This window comes from Pundamilia nyererei, unplaced genomic scaffold (genome assembly GCF_000239375.1).
Source record: "Pundamilia nyererei isolate P.nyererei 1_Seehausen unplaced genomic scaffold, PunNye1.0 scaffold00013, whole genome shotgun sequence".
NCBI lineage: Eukaryota > Metazoa > Chordata > Actinopteri > Cichliformes > Cichlidae > Pundamilia > Pundamilia nyererei.
The window spans coordinates 4,814,512-4,834,777 of NW_005187414.1; the positions used below are offsets into that span (position 1 = coordinate 4,814,512).

Consider the following 20,266-nt stretch of genomic DNA (forward strand, 5'->3'; position numbering starts at 1 on the left):
GACTGTTTTAGCAAAAAAAAAAAAGCAGGGGAGATTTGAGTCAGAGGGAAACTAACATATGTTGGTTACGTTTCAGTGTCCAAACCCATATTCAAAACAATCAGGGTTTCACAATAGAAAACACAGCAGCAAGACAGTCAAGGTAATTACAGTGCTGTTTAGCAGACACATCATTTAGTCCATAATAACAATAATTTGACTCTGCTATTGTTATTGTCTCCACACTATTCTGCTAATCTTCTTTTGGTTATCTGAATTTGTCCATATGCTGCTGTGGTGTGCCATGTGTCACACAGGAAGGTTGCAGCATATGTCAGTTCCTGTCACAAACGAAAGCGCAACATTGCTTTTACCCATCAGTTTGTCTGTCTTAATCTATAAAGGAAACGTTTGTTCTCTCTCTCTCTCTGTAATTAGAAAATCGTCTCGCTTCCTGTTATGTATTTGATAAAGTTTCTTCTGCTGACAAAAGACAAGAGGTCATAATTCTCTTTGTGCTAATTGTTTAGTTATCAGATTTTCACTGACTTAGAAAAAGACTTTGAGCACAATTTCAACAGTGACAGTTTTTTTCTTAAATTTATTTTTAAAAAAAGACCTCAGAGTTGGTTAGTTGGGCTTTGGCATTTCATAGTTTTAGTAAAAATAGTAGTAAAATTAAATTAACGTAATTAAAATAATTTCATTAAGTAATTAAAGTAAAATTTGTAAAAAAAAAATAAAATTCTCTCGTTTACAGGCTTCAGTTAGAAAAAAAAAAAGCCTCCATTAATTACATATTTGAGCCTGAATCTTTGCTGCAGCGTGGGGTTTGTAGCAGCTCACATCCCTCCCACTGCAAAGCTTCTTTGCCAAATGCAAACACAGGCCCTGGGCTCCCTATAATTATTAGCACATTGTCCAAGGAGGAGGGAAATGCAATGTGCAACAGACTCTGAAGAGCTTACAACTGCCTGGAAGCTGAATGTCACTCTGCATGCTGCTTTAACGGGGCTATTGAAACAGGCCCCATGACAACCAAGACGCTGTAACCTTCTGAGCTGGATCTCTGGCTGATGCAGCTTGGTGCGTCAGGAGTGTTCTGCTAAATAGAAGTGCAGGTAAGGATTCAATCAGAAGACAAAGAAGACAAGTATCCGAGCTTGATACTTATCCCTGACACGCTAACAATCACTGGGTGGTAAAGTCGAAGAGACATGGGGATATGACTGAATATAATGTCCTTGTTTAAGAGGGAAGCTTAAGGCTGAAAGCTCAAGCCTCAAAGGGTAGGACTGTTGCAGCAGTGAATTGAAAAGATGCATCATATTGTTTTTTAATGTAAAACCTGATTTTTATTTGTTTTGTTTACATACATTAAAGTATAATTACCTCCTTTACACCCTACTTTCAAATCTATTCCCACACCAGCAAAGCACCACCTAAACATATTTGTATGAACATGAGGAGAAAACGGTGGAGTTCTTTACTTGGCCTCTGACTCTTTCAGCAAAGTGAGCACACTCTGTGGAAACGGCTGTGGGAGGATTCAGACAGCAAGTGCCTGAGGTGTGAGAGGCAGCGTGTCGGCTTGCGTAGCCGCTGAGTGTGTGTGTGTGTGTCACATGAAGTTAACTTAAACATAACCCCAGCCGGTGCTGCAGTTAGCAAGCAGAGCAAGGATTACAGCGGCACGTAAAACACAGAATGCCGAATCAGCGCTGAACAAGCAGGTGAATGCTTCTTAGAAAGCGCGAGACGCTTCGTTGATTGTGCAAGTTCACGAGCTACAGACCTGTTATTGATGACACGTGCACAAGAATGGTTTCCTGCCCTGCTGAATGAAGAACTGAAGACAGACTGAAATCAAAGAGGAACGCCTGAATAAACAAAACGAGGACGGAGGAACTGCCAATGAGCTCGGTTTTAAAGTATTGTTTGAAACCACCCCCTTCTCAGGCGTACAATGGTCTAAGTCAACCCCCACCCTGAGACATACAATGGCAGTGCTTCAGATGAAAAAAAAAAAAAAAATACTGAATGCATATAAAAATGAAACAGGGTTGAGTGTAGGAAGGCTGTGTGAGTGCAGCTGCTCTCACTGACACAGGTATTTCCTAATGAAAACATGAAATTATATAATCTATTTAAATAACAGTCTTAAATCCTGCCCTTTAAGTGAGGGCCACAGGTGAGCCTGACAGCATTTGACACCAGCCAATATGTGCAGTGCATCTGCTGCCGAGCGCAGTGACAGCTGTACAAAAGGCCAACGACATGTGCAGCACAATGAACTGGCTCGGCGCTGATGTAACATCAGGAACGGTTTCAAAATGCTCTCCCTTGCCACATTTCCTCTCATTGAACCCTCTTGAGAAAGGCATTCTGTGGGTTTCACTTTGATTGCATCCACAATGAGAGTCATGAATGGAAAGTCATAAGCAAACAAGATCACGCCTGAGAGCGCCGGGGCACGGCCCCTCGGACGTTCTGTTAAAGTGGTTTCAGTACGAGAGAAAAATCCAGAGCACAGCGGCGGTTTCAGGAGAGATAGCCCGTCTCATTTGTGTGGCTATCTCAGTGTCCTTCGTCACATGTGTGCTTTCCACACAGCAACAGGTCAAACTTCAAACCGACACACACTCACAGAGCAAACAGCTCGCGAGCAAACAGAGCAAATGCAGAGATAAACAGCAAGAATTCCTGCGCAGGAATTCCTGGACTCTGACTCCTCTGAATATTTTTACATTAACATAGCTGGGGACACTGTCATACCTTCAGCTATGTCAGCTTTTAAGGAAGCTCTTTCCTCCTTAAGTTTAGAAAGTGTCAAAAGAGCCAGGACTTCACCTGTCTGTTGATGTAGTTCAACCTGTTTTCATTCAGGCATTCACTCCTCAACCACCAATTTCCATGACAACTATCTTCTTCCTTCAAAGCATTTCCTGACTACACAGTGATGTCACTCCCCGCAATTCACACCCTCCTCTTTTTGGTACAGAGAGAGGAACCTGACCTTCCAAACGCAGCCATGTCCCTACTTTTGTTATGCAGTGGAAACACACACGAAGGTCTGTGCTGCTCTGCGCGGAGGTGAAAGCATGGCTTTGAAACGGTGGCCTGATCTCAAATGCGTGCTTCGGGGCAGCTCGCTTACTCAGGGCAAAATGCCAGGGCGGTAAAGATCTTTTGTGATGCTGACTAACCTCAGATGTTGCGCAAAGGCAAAGAAAGGCACTGCCCAATTACTCAAAAGAGAATAAATTTATTGTACTTGTATTTTAGGCAGAATCTTCAGCAGAAAAATGTGTAATTTCCTCATTAAAGTTATGATTCAGGCTCAGTATTACTCACCATTACCAAGACAGTGAATTACGGTCCTGTTCCCTCTGGCTTTTAACCTACCATGGCTTACAGATTAGCAAAACTTGCTTTCTTTATGAATCGGGCACTCTGATGACCAGAGTGAAACTTTAAGACTTGAGGCAAAGTAGTTTACCTGACAATCACTTCTCTGAAACTAGAGATCTCATCATTTATTCACAGCAAATGACTCAGACACACACACACACACACACTCAACAGCAGAAAGGAAACAGGCTGAGGCTCACTTCACTTCGCGTTCGTTCGAGTTTCTTTCAGTCATTATAACGCCCTGAAGCTCTCGTTTCCTCTTTTGGGAACTTTTTGTGAAATATGACTTTTGCTACGGTAGCAGCTGCTCATTGAAAAGGCATCACTTCCGTACTGATCTGGATATATAATTTTTTTTATTATTTTATCAGCAATAGCAAAAGAAAAAAAAAAGAAAAAGAGAAGAAATAAAACAGCGGCATCTATAAAGCGTTAACAGAATAGCCGGTTTGGTGTTTGCAGGACCATACAGGCTGATGATTTTAAAAATAATAATAATTAAAGAAAAGAGAAGGGGGTTGAAGTCACTGGAGCACCTGCATTGGAGGTGGAGGAGGTGGTGGTGGTGAATGGGGAGGGTTGGGTATTTGGTTAACATTTGCTGGGGTCCAAAAGTCAGTCACAGAGAGTAAAAATGTGCACAGCCACCTTGTTGCTAACCAACCCCTCTCCCTCCCTCCCTCGCTCTGTCCTGCAGTGCAAACTCAGCGACTAAGAATACCTTCTGCTGTCTTGATTTTGGGGAGGGGGGTGTGGGGACACCTGTAACTCAGGTCCCTCTTAAGGCAGCCGAAACTACAAACACTCAACAGTAACGGAAGCTCGAGAGGAAACGATAAGACTGGTTGTAACAGATTCAAACCCTGAAACAACAAAATGTATAGATATATCCATATCACAGTGTGTACGTGTGTGTGTCAGAATATCAAGCGTCCACATAGTGTCTTTCGAACAAACCGCCACAGTAGACATTATGGATGGAATCACTGCACATGAAATAACTAACACGTCCTCATTCATCCCAGTACAATCGAATACAAAAGGAAGGTCCTAACATATTCATAAACACGCATTCTAACAAATTACAGCGGCAACTTCGACCAGTGAAGGTGATATGCGGTTGTGCTAGGCAATGGGCTTTTTTTTTTTCATTTGTTTTTTGTCTTTTTGGACTTTCCCCATCCTTTGGATATGTAGCTGGGTGATGACTGAGAATACTGAATGAGGGTTACGCATGGGGTGGAAATATAAACGTGTCCCCCATAGTCCCCTGAAAAAAAAATTACACAAAAAAACAAAAAACAGGGAGTTAAAAAAATAAAGAATTTGCTGTAAAAGAAAGCGTACTGTATATTTAAACAGTGCTGGTTATACAGAGTGTGAACCAAAGCAAGCTACAAAGAAAAAAAAAGCCAAGAAATATGTTGGTTTTTTGCTTAAATGAAATCTGTGATTATAGTGATGTCAACATTATCCAAAAAAAGAGAAAGAAAGAAAACTAGAAGTAAATGCTACCCTCTTTGATACATACTCAGCAGAGGGGTCGTGGTATTAATTGCTTCAGATTGCATCTTTTTTTCTTTTTACTTATTATTTTTCATTCTCAGCTACTTCTTTTGCCTCCAAGTGTCCAGGCTGGTGAGAAAGGAGGAGGAAGGGAGGGAAACATTAAGACTTATAATTTGAGGTAAGCCAGGTCAGGCCCTCGTAGAGTCCGTCCCCTGTCGTCGCACACGAAGGCTGAACGTACCAATTCCTATCTCTGATCCGCGTCAGGCCCAGCTTCTCCTGGATCTCGTGTGGCTTCATGGCATCTGGGAGGTCCTGCTTGTTGGCGAAGATGAGGATGATGGCGTCCCGCATCTCCCGGTCGTTGATGATGCGGTGGAGCTCCTGCCTCGCCTCGTCGATCCTATCCCTGTCGGCACAGTCCACCACAAAAATGAGCCCCTGGGTGCCCGTGTAGTAATGTCTCCAGAGCGGCCTGATCTTATCTTGTCCCCCCACGTCCCACACATTGAACTTCACATTCTTATAGGTGACAGTCTCCACATTGAAACCAACAGTGGGGATGGTGGTGACTGACTGTCCCAGCTTCAGCTTGTACAGGATGGTAGTTTTCCCAGCAGCATCAAGTCCAAGCATCAATATTCTCATCTCCTTGTTGCCAAAGATCTTTGAAAGCATTTTCCCCATCTTGTTTTCTGTTCATAAATACTTCTTTAGAAGATATAATGAAGCTTCTCCAATGAGAAGAAAATAGGGGGGGAGATATATCACTGAGAAGTTACAGTTTCACTGTGTTGCTACTGAAAGTCCTCCACGTGATGGCAGCGGTGGGCTGACACAAGTGTCAATGTTCAAAAGGTGGTGGCTTGCAAGTTTGTACAGTACAGTTAGCTGGTCTGTGGTGATCTGACCTGAGCATTCAGTAGAAGCAGTGTGTATGGAGCCCTCACAGACTTGAGTGGGGGTCTGTTTTCATGATCCAATGGATTCCGAAGTAAGAAGAAGAAAAAAGCCCGATATGTTTCAAAGTCGCCTATGAGCACTGACTTCCGTCAAAAGCCACATTTCAAGTTGTTTTTCCGTTCGAAATCCTGTTGCTCTCAGCGGAGCTGGAAACTGACACAAAGTAGTGCCTTCTCACCAGAAGCGGACTATACAAAAATCAGGCCCAGTTCAAGCCCGGGGGTTCCCACTTCCTCCTTGGCTGCCGGGTATCCACAATTGGCCTTAGCTAATTCCAGTCGGTGAATTTTCAAAGCTCGGTAATTTTCTTGTTAAAAAGCCTAAATTAAACCTCTCCGGTCCGTTTCTGCGCCGGGACATCCAGAGGAAGAGCGCTCAAAAGGTCATTGATTCATCCGACTTTCTTCTCTTCCCCCTGTGACACAGGAGCGGTCCAGAGAAGGGAGGGGTGTTAGTACAGAGGACAACTTTGGATCCGAAAAAAATACTCTTTTCACACACAGAAAAGCAACACGGTACAGATAAACGAAGACCGCGGTAAATACTTACGTCTGCGGCAATCATCCCCCTGTCCCCGGACCGTTTCTCCCCGCTCTTGCCGCTCTCTGTCTCTCTTCCTCCCTCTCTCTCTCTCTCCAGCCGTTCAGTCACAGCGGTGGCGGTGCTGTGTTACCGGAAAAGGTGCGGACCCAGATCAGCCGCCACTTCCTCTATACCGCTCACACACACTACTGATACATTCAGGGGCTACCTCGGAGCTCAGAAATTTGGCTACATTGAAAACAAAAGACTAGAAGGATGGTGCACAGAAACTCTCTACAAATCAATCTTCATGTCCGTATTCCTCCTTAAACATAACAGCTAGAGAATTAGTAAATTAGGTAATTAACACTCAAATAATCTTTAATTCGATTTATTAGACAGCCCAAAATCAAATCGTTCAACGAAATAAACAATCGTTTAAATCTGCACCAGATTATTGATTTAATAAAGTTATGCACTGACGTTGTAATTGTTTCAAAATCCACGCTCCGTAGAAACCACCGTGGACGTTGGGAAAACACACCCTTCATTTAGATTTTAAAAAACGCGACTGCCCCTAAACGCACTGCACGCCATTTCGCATGCGCGCCCAGAAAAAAAAGAACTGCAGACCGGTCCATTAGGCACTATTGCTGACGCCATTTGGGCGTTCATTATGGATGTAATCGCCTCTGGTTTAACGTACCGCAATGAAAACACACAAGACCGTACACATGAAACACATGCCATGATTTAGTTGGCCCGGTGGTCTCAGGAGACGGTTTACTTTCGGGTCTTTCTGGCATGTCTTATCATCCATTCAAACAGTTCCTGTATTATTAGTCTGTGACGTGGAGAATGTGAGTGAGTAGGGCGGGAGGAACTACAGTATTTCATTGGTGAAAGCATTACCTGACACCAGCTTATTACTTTAGGCTGCCTAAAGAAAGACACGGTCAGTATAAATATAAGTGAACTCGTGTTTATTGCCATAATAAATTATGAGAGGTGATTCTAATATCATAAAACAGTCATGCACTCATAAGCCTTATTCAAAAATAAGGCTATGAGAATAACCGTCCCAACTTTACTTTTGAAATGGGTTTAAATGTGAGATTTTACAAAGGGGCCTCACCCTGTTTTTCATTCTGTTGTGCCTGCCAGTTTAACATCTAACTATTATTACTGTTCTTAGAAGTTTCTTAAAGTAAAAAAAGTTGTCACTGACTTTATAAAAGCAAAAAGACATAATTTTCATAGATTTAGTCAAATCTAGGATCTCAAATACCGCTCCACATTTTCAGGCACAAACATTCATGATAAGGATCTCTGAAATTGTTGTCTACTTGCAACTGAGGCGAGGCAGCTGAATAACAAACATGCCAGTGTGGTGCATAAACTTGCAACACATGTTGATCTGCCACAGTAATATAACCACTGAGATATTAAATTGGTAATATTGTATTGTAACATTAGCACTCAACAAAGTGTGGAATATATTAGGAAGCAAGTAAACAAGTTCTTGAAGTCGATATGGTGGAGAAATGTCAGGATTGTGACGAAGTGATGCTGACTAGGGACAAAGTCTAAATGAAAATATAGTAATAAAACTAATAACACCTTTACTGGCACATAGCTGGGTTAGGTTAACTAGAAAGCTCCCACACAACAGTACCAGACCTACCTGACTTTACCTGCTTGCTGAGTCCCAAGCGATTAATCAGATCAATAGTGGTTTGTTTAATAAAACGAAATGCTTTAATAAATATAATAAAAGTGAAATACAAAATGTAATTCTATACCTAGAGAAGTTGTTTGGTGGATTTATTGTATGGAAGAATAAAGTGGTATAAAGCTTGGTTGATTGTAAATGTTTGGTTTTTTATTAATAAAAGTAAAGAGTGTTACTTTCAAAAAAATTCAATGCAGTGTAACGTATTGTACAGAAGATTTAGAGCTCACGTTTAATATTGCGTCATGCGGTTTAAAAGCGGTTGAATTCTTGTGTCAGTGTGTGTACACTAAAATATGTAGGGATTATATGCAGCACTTTTAACAAACACTGCAACTGCAGGAAAATGTATTTATTTATTTCATTACTTCTGGAGGAATTCACAAAAGCTATGGGCTAACTTCAAAATATTGTTTCTGCATTTTAATTTCATCATAAAATGTAAATTGGCAAGACATCAAGAACAACGAATAGCGCGCCGTCGCTGGTGGGTGGTAGTTCGACTGGGCATGCGCACACTGTCCCTCTCATCTTCCTCCAACTTAAGAATGGTGTGCGAAACGCGGCCGGTCGCAATAGTGTAGATAAAGTGAATTCAAAAGCTGCACTCAAGTCCACGGGGGTAAGTAAATTGACGCAACAGATACGGATAAGATTCTTAAACGTATTTTTATTTGTTGATTTGGTTTTATCTGGTTAGTAACGAATTTAACAATCGCTAGTGGCGAAATGGGTAACATTAGCCTGTTAGCTAACGTGCTGCTGTTAGCTAACTGCTACCGACTATTTCCTGGAGGCCTAAGCAAAGGCTGTACATGTAAATGTCCTAGTTACGATGTATGTAACAGTTTCCTATTCGCTATTCTGTAAACGTTGCTATCAACGTAAAGAATCGATGAAAAATGTAGATACTTAAAGACGAATAGTTTGTGTTGGACCGTACTAAGCAAGCGCGTACACGAAACATGCCTCGACCTCTACTATTATACTTATTTGAGATAGACGGGCGCCAGGCCTAACTTCTGATTGAACTTTGATCATGGAAAAGACCTCCCGGCAACAACAAGGCCTCGAGGAGCAAACAAAGCTAAAGCTACTCGTTTTTTAAAGGAAATATTACATTTAAAAAAAAAAAATCCCCAAAGTAAAATTAAAAAAGAAAACAACTTTAGTATTAAGGTAGCTAAGCGAGAAGCTAACAGTAAGCAACCGAGTACGCGGAATTATTTTTAGTAGTTAAATTAGGGCTGAAGCTTAAACTGGCACTGGTTTAATGTTAGAACAAGGAAGTATCCTGTTGCTTTAGCGGCTGTTTTTACTAGGGTTGACCCCTTTAGGCGTAAAGGAAGTAAAATAAAAATAAAAAAGTTTGAAACGAAAAACATGCGTCGTGTTGCGTCAGATTTAAAAGTATCATTTTAAGTAGTGAAGGTTCATGGCAAGTTTAAAATACAGCACGTTGTCAATAGAAAGAAAATTCTTTGTCAGAACTAAACTGGCTTAAATTGTGAGTTGAAAGTAATTTCTTGTTTGTAGATATTTTACCTATAACTGCAGTTCACACTTGGATATTTCTTACTTGTTTATTTTAGGCACCAAGTTCCTTATTATAATTGTACTTGACATTGTTTTTGTGCTGTCCTGACTAGTATCATTAAGTGCGTATTTTTAAAGAAATGATTGGAAACTCAGTGGATGTTTTTATTTATTGATTTATTTAAATGGTGGGAATACTTTAGCTTATTTCAGAGCTAGTTTTCTTAGTTTTTTTTTGTTAAGTTGTACAAACCATTAATATTTCAGTAAACTGTAATAGTATTCGGTGTGTGGAAAAATCTATTTTCTTTTTCCTGAGTGTGTCTTTACTTTTTTTCTGTCCCAACAGACCTGAAAATCTCAGAGGGTACATTTCCTGGAATGCTGGATACTGAGTCCCCTGCCATGGAGAGCAATGGGGATGCCTTTCTTCCAGACCTTCCTGTCGTAGGCCAAGCGACTGACTGGTCACTAGACCAGGTTGCTCCAGAGCCTCTCTCCAATGTCTTGCCTGAGGATTCAGATGTGTCTCAGGATGCCATGGGACAAGAGCAACAACCGGGTCAGCAAATGAATTCCACAGATCTGGGATCTGTGGAGAAGGCTGTGGAACAATTTCAACTTGCCAATGCTCAGCTCTTCCAAGAACACCCACCTCCACCACCGCCACCTCCTCCCCCTCCACAGCCCACAGAAGATGAACAGCAAGCAACAGAACCTGTAGGGTCTGAGCCTTGCAGCCAGGACATGAATATTGAGTCTGAATCCATTGGACAGACTGACAGTCAAGGTAACTTAAAACTTGTTTTTCAGTTGGCTCAATTTATTTAATAATAAATGCTTAGTCATGAAGTTGACTCTGGTCCAATTGTTAGTGTAACGTCGTAAGATTTAGCTAGTTTTCAACAAGCAACCAAGAAAGGTACTGTGTAGAATCAGCATAGTGTCTCTCTCCATTTTTTTTCTGTCGGTGCTTACAGTAACTAATTTATTGAAAAGAAAACTGTCAACAAATGACACATTATGCACAAATCATAAACTGTAATTTGGTAGTTAAACTCACTTGATGATTCCTTGTCAACTTCTCTAGATGGGACAGAGGCTACACAGGTGGCAGAGGATGGCATGGAGCTAGAAGACCCAGCCAAAGAAACAACAGAAGAAGCAGCTGTTCCTACAGATCCTGAACTGCCCTCAGAGTTTGAAAAGCTTTTTAAGGGAGTTGAGGAAAACCCAGAAGATTTCAATGCGTGGGTCTATCTGCTGCAGTATGTAGAACAAGAGGTAAACAGAAGGCACACACATTTACAAAACTGAGTGAAAATATATTCTTGTCCAATAAATTTGAACAGAAATTACTTGTAATGCTAAAAAGAGGTGGTTAAATTGTTGCAATTTGGTCTTTCTGCTTCTTTACAGAATGTCCTTACAGCAGTGAGGAAGGCATTTGATGTGTTTTTCCTACGTTATCCCTACTGCTATGGCTACTGGAAGAAGTATGCAGATATTGAGAAAAAGCATGGCAATGTACAAGTTGCAGAAGAAGTAAGTATGCCTCTTGTACTTTTGTACACGTGTTGCTTTCTTTGGGTTTTTTTTTTTTTAACTTGGTGTGCCTGCTTTTCTGTGTCATCAATAACTGACCAGCTAGAATAATCTGTTAAGAACCAAAATTTGGGGCATAAAAACTCAGACTTTTATGAACAAACTCATTTTATTTATTTTTTTCCAAGGTGTACAGAAGAGGTTTGCAGGTCATCCCTCTCAGTGTCGACCTGTGGATCCACTATTTGACCTTCATCAAAGAGAATTCTGATCCTAATGACCCAGAGACTGAGGGGCGCATTCGAGCGTGAGTAAAGTCTTTATTTCTTTATACACACACACACACACACTCTACTGTTTTACTTTCTTCTCAAATGTTAATGAGTTAATGAGACATTTCATGAATCTTTTTTCCTTTTTTGTTTTCCTATTAGCTCCTATGAGCATGCAGTGCTTGCAGCAGGCACTGACTTTCGCTCAGACCGTTTGTGGGAATCCTTCATAAACTGGGAGACAGAGCAGCAGAAGTTGGGTAACGTCACCGCCATCTATGACCGCATCTTGGGCATTCCAACCCAGCTGTATTCCCAGCACTTCCAGAGGTACAGTAAAAGAACAGTTTCCAGATTTGTTTGAAAGTTTGCATTCACTTGAGGAGTGTGTTATTAAAATCATCATAAAAGGCAAATATAAAGTTTTTAAAATTACAAAGCCCCAAACCCAGTGATGGACATATCCTGTTCTGCAGTCTTGAAATGTTTGTTTTGGAACTGCACAAATAATAGTTTCTACCTCTGCCCATGGTCTGCTTGGTTGGTTTTGCTTAATCTTCCATCTTGAACAGCTTAACTGAAAGTTGATTTCATGCTTTGGTAAAGGAATAAATAGTCATGGTGCAAATCATTTTGAAAATTATAACGTATGAAAGAGCTGTGCACTGACATTTTCTTTTCTCTCTGCAGGTTCAAAGACCATGTGCAGACTAATCACCCCAGGCACTTCTTGTCAGAAGAGGAGTTTGTCCAGCTAAGGCTCGAACTCTCTAAAGCCAGCCTGTCGGGAATGGTTGGTGACAGTGGAGAGTCACAAGTTGCTCAGGAGGAGCTTCCACCTGGTACAGAGGATCTTGCGGATCCTGCTAAGGTAAAATCTTCTCTGCCAATCCCGTAGGGGAAAAAAAATTTATAAAATTGCTGCTTGCAGGGTTAGCAGGAGCTTGGATGTTATCCATGATGAAAGGGAAAAGATAATTTGCCTAGGTTTGAAGAGGTGTCTTTATGTCAGCAGCCAGGCCAATCAATGCCAGGTGGGATTCACGTTGGTATCCAGTCAGGGACTCGCCCTAAAACTTACAGGATCACCCGGGGCCCGTTGATCCCAGCACCTATACCCAGTGGCTGATATGCAGGGTGCATAAATACTTCTCCCCTCTGCAGGCTTCTTATCTCTGGTGATGTAAATCGTTGGCTGCAGGAATAGAAGTTTTTACATCAAGTGGAGAATGTGATACGGAGAAGCACAAATAAGGGTGCTAACCTTGTTTTTGTCTGTGTGTTTGTATGTAGAGAGTGACGGAGATTGAGAACATGCGCCACAAGGTGATTGAGGTGCGGCAGGAAGTTTTCAACCACAATGAACACGAAGTCAGCAAGCGCTGGGCCTTTGAAGAAGGGGTGGGTCTTGTTTTTTTTTTCCCTTACTGATGTTTTATTCTTTCAGTCCCCCCCCTCATTATTATCAAACTAATCAATTTGTTTCTTTAGATTAAGAGACCGTACTTCCACGTCAAAGCCTTGGAGAAGACTCAACTGAACAACTGGAAGGAGTACTTGGAGTTCGAAATTGAGAATGGGACTCCGGAGCGTGTGGTGGTTCTCTTCGAAAGATGCCTCATCGCCTGCGCTCTCTATGAGGAGTTTTGGATCAAGGTAAAGTGACCTTGAGCCTTTCCGACACTCCTGCTACCTCCCTGCACTTCCCCCATCAACGATGATATCACATCGACACAGTCCTGCACTCTTTGCGTGTAACGTTGATATGTGACTGTATCTGTTGTATTAGGGGATGGCCAGCTTGCCACACAAGATTTGACTGCAGCATATGCCAACTACTACGTTGCATCTTCTTCGTCTCCCACTACCTTACAGAAACTTATCTAATTGGTTCCATGAAGGTGCTGATGGGTTTACACAGAAAATTTCTAAAAACGATCTTGTCAATGAAGAAATTGCCTGTCTGTGAACTCAAAATGTAGTTTAAAAATGTCTTGTCTCTTTTGCCTTTCTTTCTTTTCTTTCTTTCTTTTTTTTTTTTTTCCTCTGTCCTCTCCTGGCTTTCTTCCAACTTGCTTTCTCTTTTTCACTCTGAAGTATGCAAAATATCTAGAGGGATACAGCACTGAGGGTGTGAGACATGTCTACAAGAAGGCGTGTACCGTCCATCTGCCCAAGAAACCAGCCATCCACCTGCTGTGGGCAGCCTTTGAGGAGCAGCAGGGTGAGTACCTCAGTCAGTCAAAGCAGCATGCAAATTAAATGCAAAAGCAACATAAAGCATGGAGATCATGAATAAGAAACAAATGTGGAAAACTGCTCAGCTGACATTCCTCTTTCTTTTTTCTTCTTTTTTAACCCAGGCAGCATAGAGGAGGCTCAGAGCATCCTGAAGTCCCTGGAGGCATCGATCCCAGGTCTCGCCATGGTGCGCCTTCGGAGGGTCAGCCTGGAGCGTCGCCACGGAAACTTGGAGGAAGCTGAGGCGCTGTTGAGGGAGGCGATGGAGTCTGCGAAGAATGCTACTGAGACATCGTTCTATGCTGTGAAGCTGGCCAGGCAACTGATGAAGGTGCAGAGGAGTCTGGGCAAGGCAAGGAAGGTGCTTCTGGATGCTATTGAAAAAGACCAGGTGAGAGAGGGTTGACTATATCAGATTGTCAACACATTATAGCATTGGTTGTGTTTCTCTTGCAATGAATTCTGTTCACATGATAAATATAACTGTGTTGCACTAGTTGTGAACTAAATTGTGTGTTTTGTGGTTTTTGTAGACGAGTCCAAAACTGTATCTAAACCTGCTTGAGCTGGAATACAATCGAGATGTGACCCAGAATGAGGCAGAGATCTTGGCTTGTTTTGACCGAGCCCTGAATAGCCCAATGCCTCTTGAATCACGACTCCTCTTTGCCCAGCGCAAAGTCGAGTTTCTTGAAGACTTTGGCAGCGATATTAATGCGTAAGTTGTTTTTAGTGGTAAAGGGAGAAAAGAATACATTCATTCTTTGTTTTGTTTGTTTTTTTTGTAAAGAGTCATGTTTATTCTTTTACATCTTTCAGCCTTGTTGCTGCCTATGAAGAACAACAGAAACTACAAAAAGAAAATGAATCAACAAAGAGGAAGGCCGAGAACGGGTATGACAGGTGGTTAATGAAACGCAGCGTCCATCACATCCACACAAACACTTTCAGAAAATTTTCACACCCCCTTCTAACAAGGTGTTAGAAAGACACATGTGACGACGACTACTAGTCTATTTTCTAGAGCGTCTTGTATTTCTTGCTATCTCAGTGAAGGGCAGATGCATATTCTACGTATTGAAAATCTACAAATTGGTTAGAACAGTAAAAACAACAAACTTGGCTGTAACTGCTGTTTCATTTGTCAGCTATAAGCTGGATCTTACTAATTTAAACTTTACCTCTCCAGCTCTCAGGAACCTGATGCTAAGAGGCAGCGTGTGGATGACGGCTCTGGTGCTGTAGCAAACATGACTGACATGCAGGCAAATGCCTCTGCCTACAACTATAACTGGTACCAGGTGGGTTACAGATCAGTTACATTTACAGCACTTAGAAATTAGTTTGTCACAAGAAGTATGTGTGGTCAGTTACAGCCCTTCTAACCCCCTCCCCCCCACTTTTCTCTTTAGCAACAGTACGGTGGTTGGGGACAAAACTCCTGGGGGCAATACAACCAGTATGCCCAGTATAACCAGTACTACCCCCCTCCTTCTACATGATGGACAACATAGTGGCCTGACCATCCATTTGACCTTCTTACATCTTGGGACGGGGCTTCTTACCAAGACGTCATGGAGATTTCAAAAAGCTTTGTTCTTTTGTTTTATTTCTTCCCCTTTTCTCTGGTTCACAGTGTGCTAATCAACTTTACCACATATTGTAGCTCTTGATAGAAGTATATTTGGCCCTCTTTAGCAGTTATCAGTTCTTTAATTGCTACAGTCATTCTCTCCAGCACTGGCTTCTTTTTGGGGTTCTTGAATGCATGTTATTTGTTAAGGCAGATTTATTTTTTCCCTGTGTGACAAAGGCTTTTACTTTTTGAAATTTCTAGGCCAGATGACTTAGTTTGCTCTCTGTCTTTGTGTTAAAGAACTTGTAAGGGGAAGCTTTCATTAATGTATCTGTCATCATTCTTCCCCCCCAATCACAAAGATTTGTAATAACTCATCGTTATGTTTCCCTAAAGAGCAACAAAGAGTTCCTTGTTTTTTATTTTGACTTGATTTCATAATAAAGAGATTGATATCCTTAAATGTTTTTTGTTTTGTTTTAAATAATTCACAAAGGGCTAGAATGAATATTGTCATTAGCTGTTTAGTTTACACTTTTACTGTCATTCAAAGTAAAACAACTTTTCCTTTCCAATATTCAATAGGCAGGAATGTAATTAAAATATGAAATATATTTGAATAATGGGTTTCCACAAAAGCTGAAATCCCTGACAAGCATTTCTAGATGCTGCACTGAGCCACGGTAACTGAATATAACAGTATACATGGTAACTGCCTTTAAAAACAAAAAAACCTTAATTTACATTTTGTTGTTCATTGGCAACTCATTCAATAATTACACTTTACGACAATAATTATGAGTACATTTTATATGAAAACATTTTCACCCACAACATACCCCAATAATGTGCAAAAAGCATTGCTAGTCAAGCTGAAGCTCGAGTGGTTTTTGAAGGATTGAAATTAAACTTTTTTTTTCCAGCTGTGTTTCAGGCAAAAACTGTCATAGAAGACAAAAATAAAGTTCAAGGGTTTTGAGGTTTGATATGAACATACAAAGTAAGCATAATAGATTTTCTCAAAGATAAATACACATTACATCTAGATATATGACATAAAGTTAACATGTAGAACAGTTACAATGTAGTAGGATGAAGAATCTTTTGTGGTAAATATGAGCTCAAAGATAAATGAGATGTTCTCATGCCACTTTTGTGTTTCTGTAAAAATGAAGCTCTAATCTCAGCATCACATGAGCTCTGTACTGGTGCTGCTTCACAGCAAAAAACAAAAAACCCCAAAACCTTCTCAAAAAGTATATCACTGTTTAGCAGTTGGCTGAAATTATACAAATGAACTATCGTTTTGATCCTTATGTGAAAATGAGCCACACTTAAACCACTGAAATCATTGCTGAAGGTAACAGAATATTGTTATTGCCATGGGAGTCACATGCTGACATGCCACCCCAGGACTATTATCCACTCATATTCAAACAAACTTTTTGGTATTTTTTGTAAAGAAATAAACACAAGAATATGACGAGTATATAACCCTCTCCATGTGCAGTCAGTAATACTGAAGTGTAGGAGAAAAAAATAATTAAATGAAACATAATACATAAGACATAATTTGATGTTGGTTGTGGGACATTGGTATAAACCACAAGGACCAGGATTTCGTGAATAATTTAGTGCATATTAATTATATTAATGAGTCAAACAGTTTTAAAAATTTACCCCCCCCCCCTCTCCCCCATATTTGTTAATGTTAATTTCAAGAACAAAACTTAACAAAACCTTAACAAACAGGACACCGTGAGAATAAACAAACAAAATTTAATAAAATAAAATACAAATATCAGTAGAGCAGGCATTTCTGCAAAACATCACAGAAAATAGATAAATACAACCTATGAAGATCACATGAACCCGTAAATATAACTGCTATACTAGAACAGATAAATCTGCGCCACTACCAAAGTACAAGAGGCGTGGCCACCGCGTCCGACGAGCGTTACGTAAATCCGCACATGCGCTGTGTAGACCCTTAAACAGTCCTTTTTATGCCTAGCGTTGCACGACTAGCATCAAACGAGGTGAGAGCTGTGCACTTTTAATAAAAATTTCCCAGTTTGGCTTTGTCGTCACATGTTTTATCTTGCGATTGATGCACACATGTCATCCGTAACCATAAGTTTGGCTTTTTATTGACGAGTGAAGGTGTATTTCATATGTTTTTACTGGACTTTTACCATACGCGTGCCCCATGTGGCTAGCTAAGCTAGCATAGCTTTGGCTAGGACCCGGGAGAAGCTTCAGTTCAGCTCCCGGCGGCTGGTAGTGCATTATTTCTCCACAGTTTTAATAAGTTTCAGGTTACCACCGGAGATATTTACTTTGAGGATCATATGTGGGTTTCATATTCTATGAGTATGAAGGCAAAGTGAAGGTTTGGTAGTCGGGATTTGTTATAATAAATTTTAATGCCGCAAGTATGTTTCCGCAATGATCGTCACGGTAGACATTTTTACTTGTCACACCAAGTAAACCACACAGCATTTTCAAGGGATGCCAGCGTTTTATCAGATGTCCTAATTAGCAGTTATTGTAATTGATGTCAAAGTCCTTGTTATATAGTCAAGTCCAGTAAACATAAAATAGCTATGTTGGTAGTTGGACGTTACAGTTATGCTTTTATATGAAAACTAATAAAAGTTTTATCCATGACTAAAGATGCTTGGCCCTACCTTTTTACTTTTTTTCCCCCCAGCATCAAGATGCAGCTTTTCTTACGTGGCCAGAACACTCACACCCTTGAGGTGACTGGAGAGGAGACTGTCGGCCAGATCAAGGTAAAACTTGTACCAGTGTAAAAATTGTACCTTATTAATGGCAATATTGAATAAAGGATTATTATGAGAAAACCTGTTTGTGTCCCAGGCTCATGTCCAGGCTCTGGAAGGTCTCCTGGTTGAGGATCAGGTGCTGCTGCTTGCTGGGTGCCCTCTGGAGAATGATGCCTCTCTGGTGTCTTGCGGTGTCTCCGAGCACTGCACCCTGGAGGTAGCTGGCAGACTTCTGGGAGGTATGTGTGCATGACATGTAGCTATTCACATATTTGAATGTTTGTTTTCTTCGGGACTTCAAAACTTGGCACACCGAGGATGGCACTAATATAGTTTGTCTTAACAAAACCACCTTGATAGCATGATCTTTGTTTCTCTCTTTCACTTTACCAGGTAAGGTTCACGGCTCTCTGGCCCGTGCCGGAAAAGTGCGGGGACAGACTCCCAAAGTAAGTGTAACCTCACCTCTTCTTCTTCAAAAAAAATTCTGGGGGGACTCTGCCTTCAGCTATACTACAGACTACATCTGCTTTTACTTCACTTTTACAATGATGCCAATCCACTTATTTTTCTTCAGGTTGATAAGCAGGAGAAGAAGAAGAAGAAGACTGGCCGTGCTAAGCGCCGCATCCAGTACAACAGGCGCTTTGTGAATGTCGTTCCCACCTTCGGAAAGAAGAAGGGACCCAATGCCAACTCTTAAGTGGTTCACTGCCCCAAAGGAGAAACCGCATCATCACCTGTCAGTTTTTACCAAGTTAAATGTCATCCTGTACAAAATAAAAACAATTTTGACTTGGTCTAGATGAGTGATTTGTCCTGCAATGTAAATCTAGATCTTTAGCAAATAATCTTTGCGGTTTCTTAATAAAGACAATTGTCCTGTATTTGAGCCAAAGTTCATTCTGTCTCTAGGAATTAATGCTAGCTAAAATTGGCAAATCTAGCTTTGAAGCTGAACTTCATTAGCTGCTCCTATTCAGTTTCTCTGTGCAGACACTGGATGCTTAGACCCTAAAGACGTGCATCACTGTACATGGAATACCTTAGTTTACATATTTAGAATGGTCTCGCACCTTATGGGTGCGACACAAAGTCTTGTATTTACAACTTATTAAAATCTTCCAGGAACAACAATTAGTAGTTGGCATAAAACTACTGGGAGGTTTTAGTACTTCGTACACCACACAAACTAGTTCTCTTAATACAGTTGACTTCAGGCTAAAGAACACGATGTAGACAGGTGCAATCTGTACAGTGGCCGGTTAACTGAAATGAACAAATTTGGGGAAAATGATTTATTTCTGACATTGTACATGCAAAAGAACAAAAAGATAACATTTCACAGTCTCTTATATGTACATTATTAACAAGCCATTCCATGTTGTCCAAATCAAACTATTTTTTTTTTTTTTTTAATCCAATTGGTATATGTGTAATGCTATGCTAAAGCACAGGCATCCCAGGAATATTGCAATCCAAGACGCATGCTGATATCCCCCCTCTACCTCAAGGCCTTTAATTAGGTGGGAATTCTTGAAATGTAGTGCATGCTTTGGGCTAATCCACAGACACCAGCTCGACCTCGAAAATCAGCTTTGCGTTGGGTGGAATTCTGGGAGAGGTGGAGTTAAGGAAAATTGGCTTTCATTTAATTATGTTAGTGTAAAACAATAAAGGAGGACAGTTATAAGCAAGAATCAAGCCACATTACAAGCTGAGCTCTGACCTTACGTGCAGACAGCTCGTGTAGTTTCATCACATCCCTTTAGAAATATTTAGATATTTATGAAACATGCACGCAGGGTACAAAATACCAAAGAGGGGAGGGAAAAAAGGATACTTGGACTCAGGGACGCCCTTCTTTCCATAAGCCCATTCAGGGTCAATCTCCAATCGAGCAGTTTCACCCTTGCTCATTGTCAGTAGGGCCTCATCCCACTGTGATGATTACAGACATTAGACATAGAAATAAAAGTTAAGAAAACTAAATGACAACAGCAGAGCAGCTTACTCCTCTGATGACTTTGCCCAAGCCGACTTTGAAGCTGAGTGGTTTGGCCTGTTTCTTCTTTCTCGCCCCTGCAGATCGAAGAGAACAAGGACAGATTCATTATCGCTACATAGAGATTTGATCTACATAACTAAGAAGTACAAATTACTTAGTTTAACATTTTCTTTTTTTTTT

At 40.9% G+C, this 20,266-nt stretch overlaps 4 protein-coding genes across 5 annotated transcripts in view; 2 read left to right on the top strand and 2 right to left on the bottom strand.

Moving 5' to 3' along the window:
• Positions 1–892: 892 nt before the first annotated feature.
• Positions 893–6,638, bottom strand: arf6a (ADP-ribosylation factor 6a). The gene is made up of 2 exons (XM_005724975.2): positions 6,415–6,638; positions 893–6,280 (listed from the first exon to the last, which is right to left on the bottom strand). Exon 2 carries the CDS (start codon positions 5,587–5,589, stop codon positions 5,062–5,064), a length of 528 nt encoding a protein of 175 aa, XP_005725032.1. The 5' UTR covers positions 5,590–6,280; positions 6,415–6,638; the 3' UTR covers positions 893–5,061.
• A 1,986-nt stretch (positions 6,639–8,624) lies between these two features.
• On the top strand, positions 8,625–15,744 carry prpf39 (PRP39 pre-mRNA processing factor 39 homolog (yeast)). Of its 2 annotated transcripts, none has more exons than XM_005724976.1 (15): positions 8,625–8,741; positions 10,005–10,445; positions 10,746–10,939; positions 11,075–11,200; positions 11,389–11,507; positions 11,635–11,802; positions 12,163–12,343; positions 12,766–12,873; positions 12,964–13,128; positions 13,570–13,696; positions 13,836–14,104; positions 14,247–14,431; positions 14,533–14,616; positions 14,903–15,014; positions 15,126–15,744. In XM_005724976.1, exons 2-15 carry the CDS (start codon positions 10,037–10,039, stop codon positions 15,213–15,215), a joined length of 2,337 nt encoding a protein of 778 aa, XP_005725033.1. In that variant the 5' UTR covers positions 8,625–8,741; positions 10,005–10,036; the 3' UTR covers positions 15,216–15,744. The 2 variants fall into 2 exon arrangements, with proteins under 2 accessions (XP_005725033.1, XP_005725034.1); XM_005724977.1 differs by having other exon boundaries at positions 14,533–14,607.
• A 1,501-nt stretch (positions 15,745–17,245) lies between these two features.
• faua (FAU ubiquitin like and ribosomal protein S30 fusion a) lies at positions 17,246–18,965 on the top strand. Its single transcript, XM_005724978.1, has 5 exons — positions 17,246–17,328; positions 18,003–18,084; positions 18,173–18,317; positions 18,472–18,527; positions 18,656–18,965. Exons 2-5 carry the CDS (start codon positions 18,010–18,012, stop codon positions 18,779–18,781), a joined length of 402 nt encoding a protein of 133 aa, XP_005725035.1. The 5' UTR covers positions 17,246–17,328; positions 18,003–18,009; the 3' UTR covers positions 18,782–18,965.
• A 396-nt stretch (positions 18,966–19,361) lies between these two features.
• fkbp3 (FKBP prolyl isomerase 3) overlaps positions 19,362–20,266 on the bottom strand; it is a 2,982-nt gene continuing 2,077 nt past the window's right edge. Inside the window, exons 5-7 of the mRNA XM_005724979.2 lie at positions 20,093–20,160; positions 19,922–20,019; positions 19,362–19,693 (exon numbers count right to left, since the gene is read on the bottom strand). Coding sequence (XP_005725036.1) covers positions 19,639–19,693; positions 19,922–20,019; positions 20,093–20,160 — 221 coding nt within the window. The 3' untranslated portion in view covers positions 19,362–19,638. The remainder of the gene's footprint in view (positions 19,694–19,921; positions 20,020–20,092; positions 20,161–20,266) is intronic.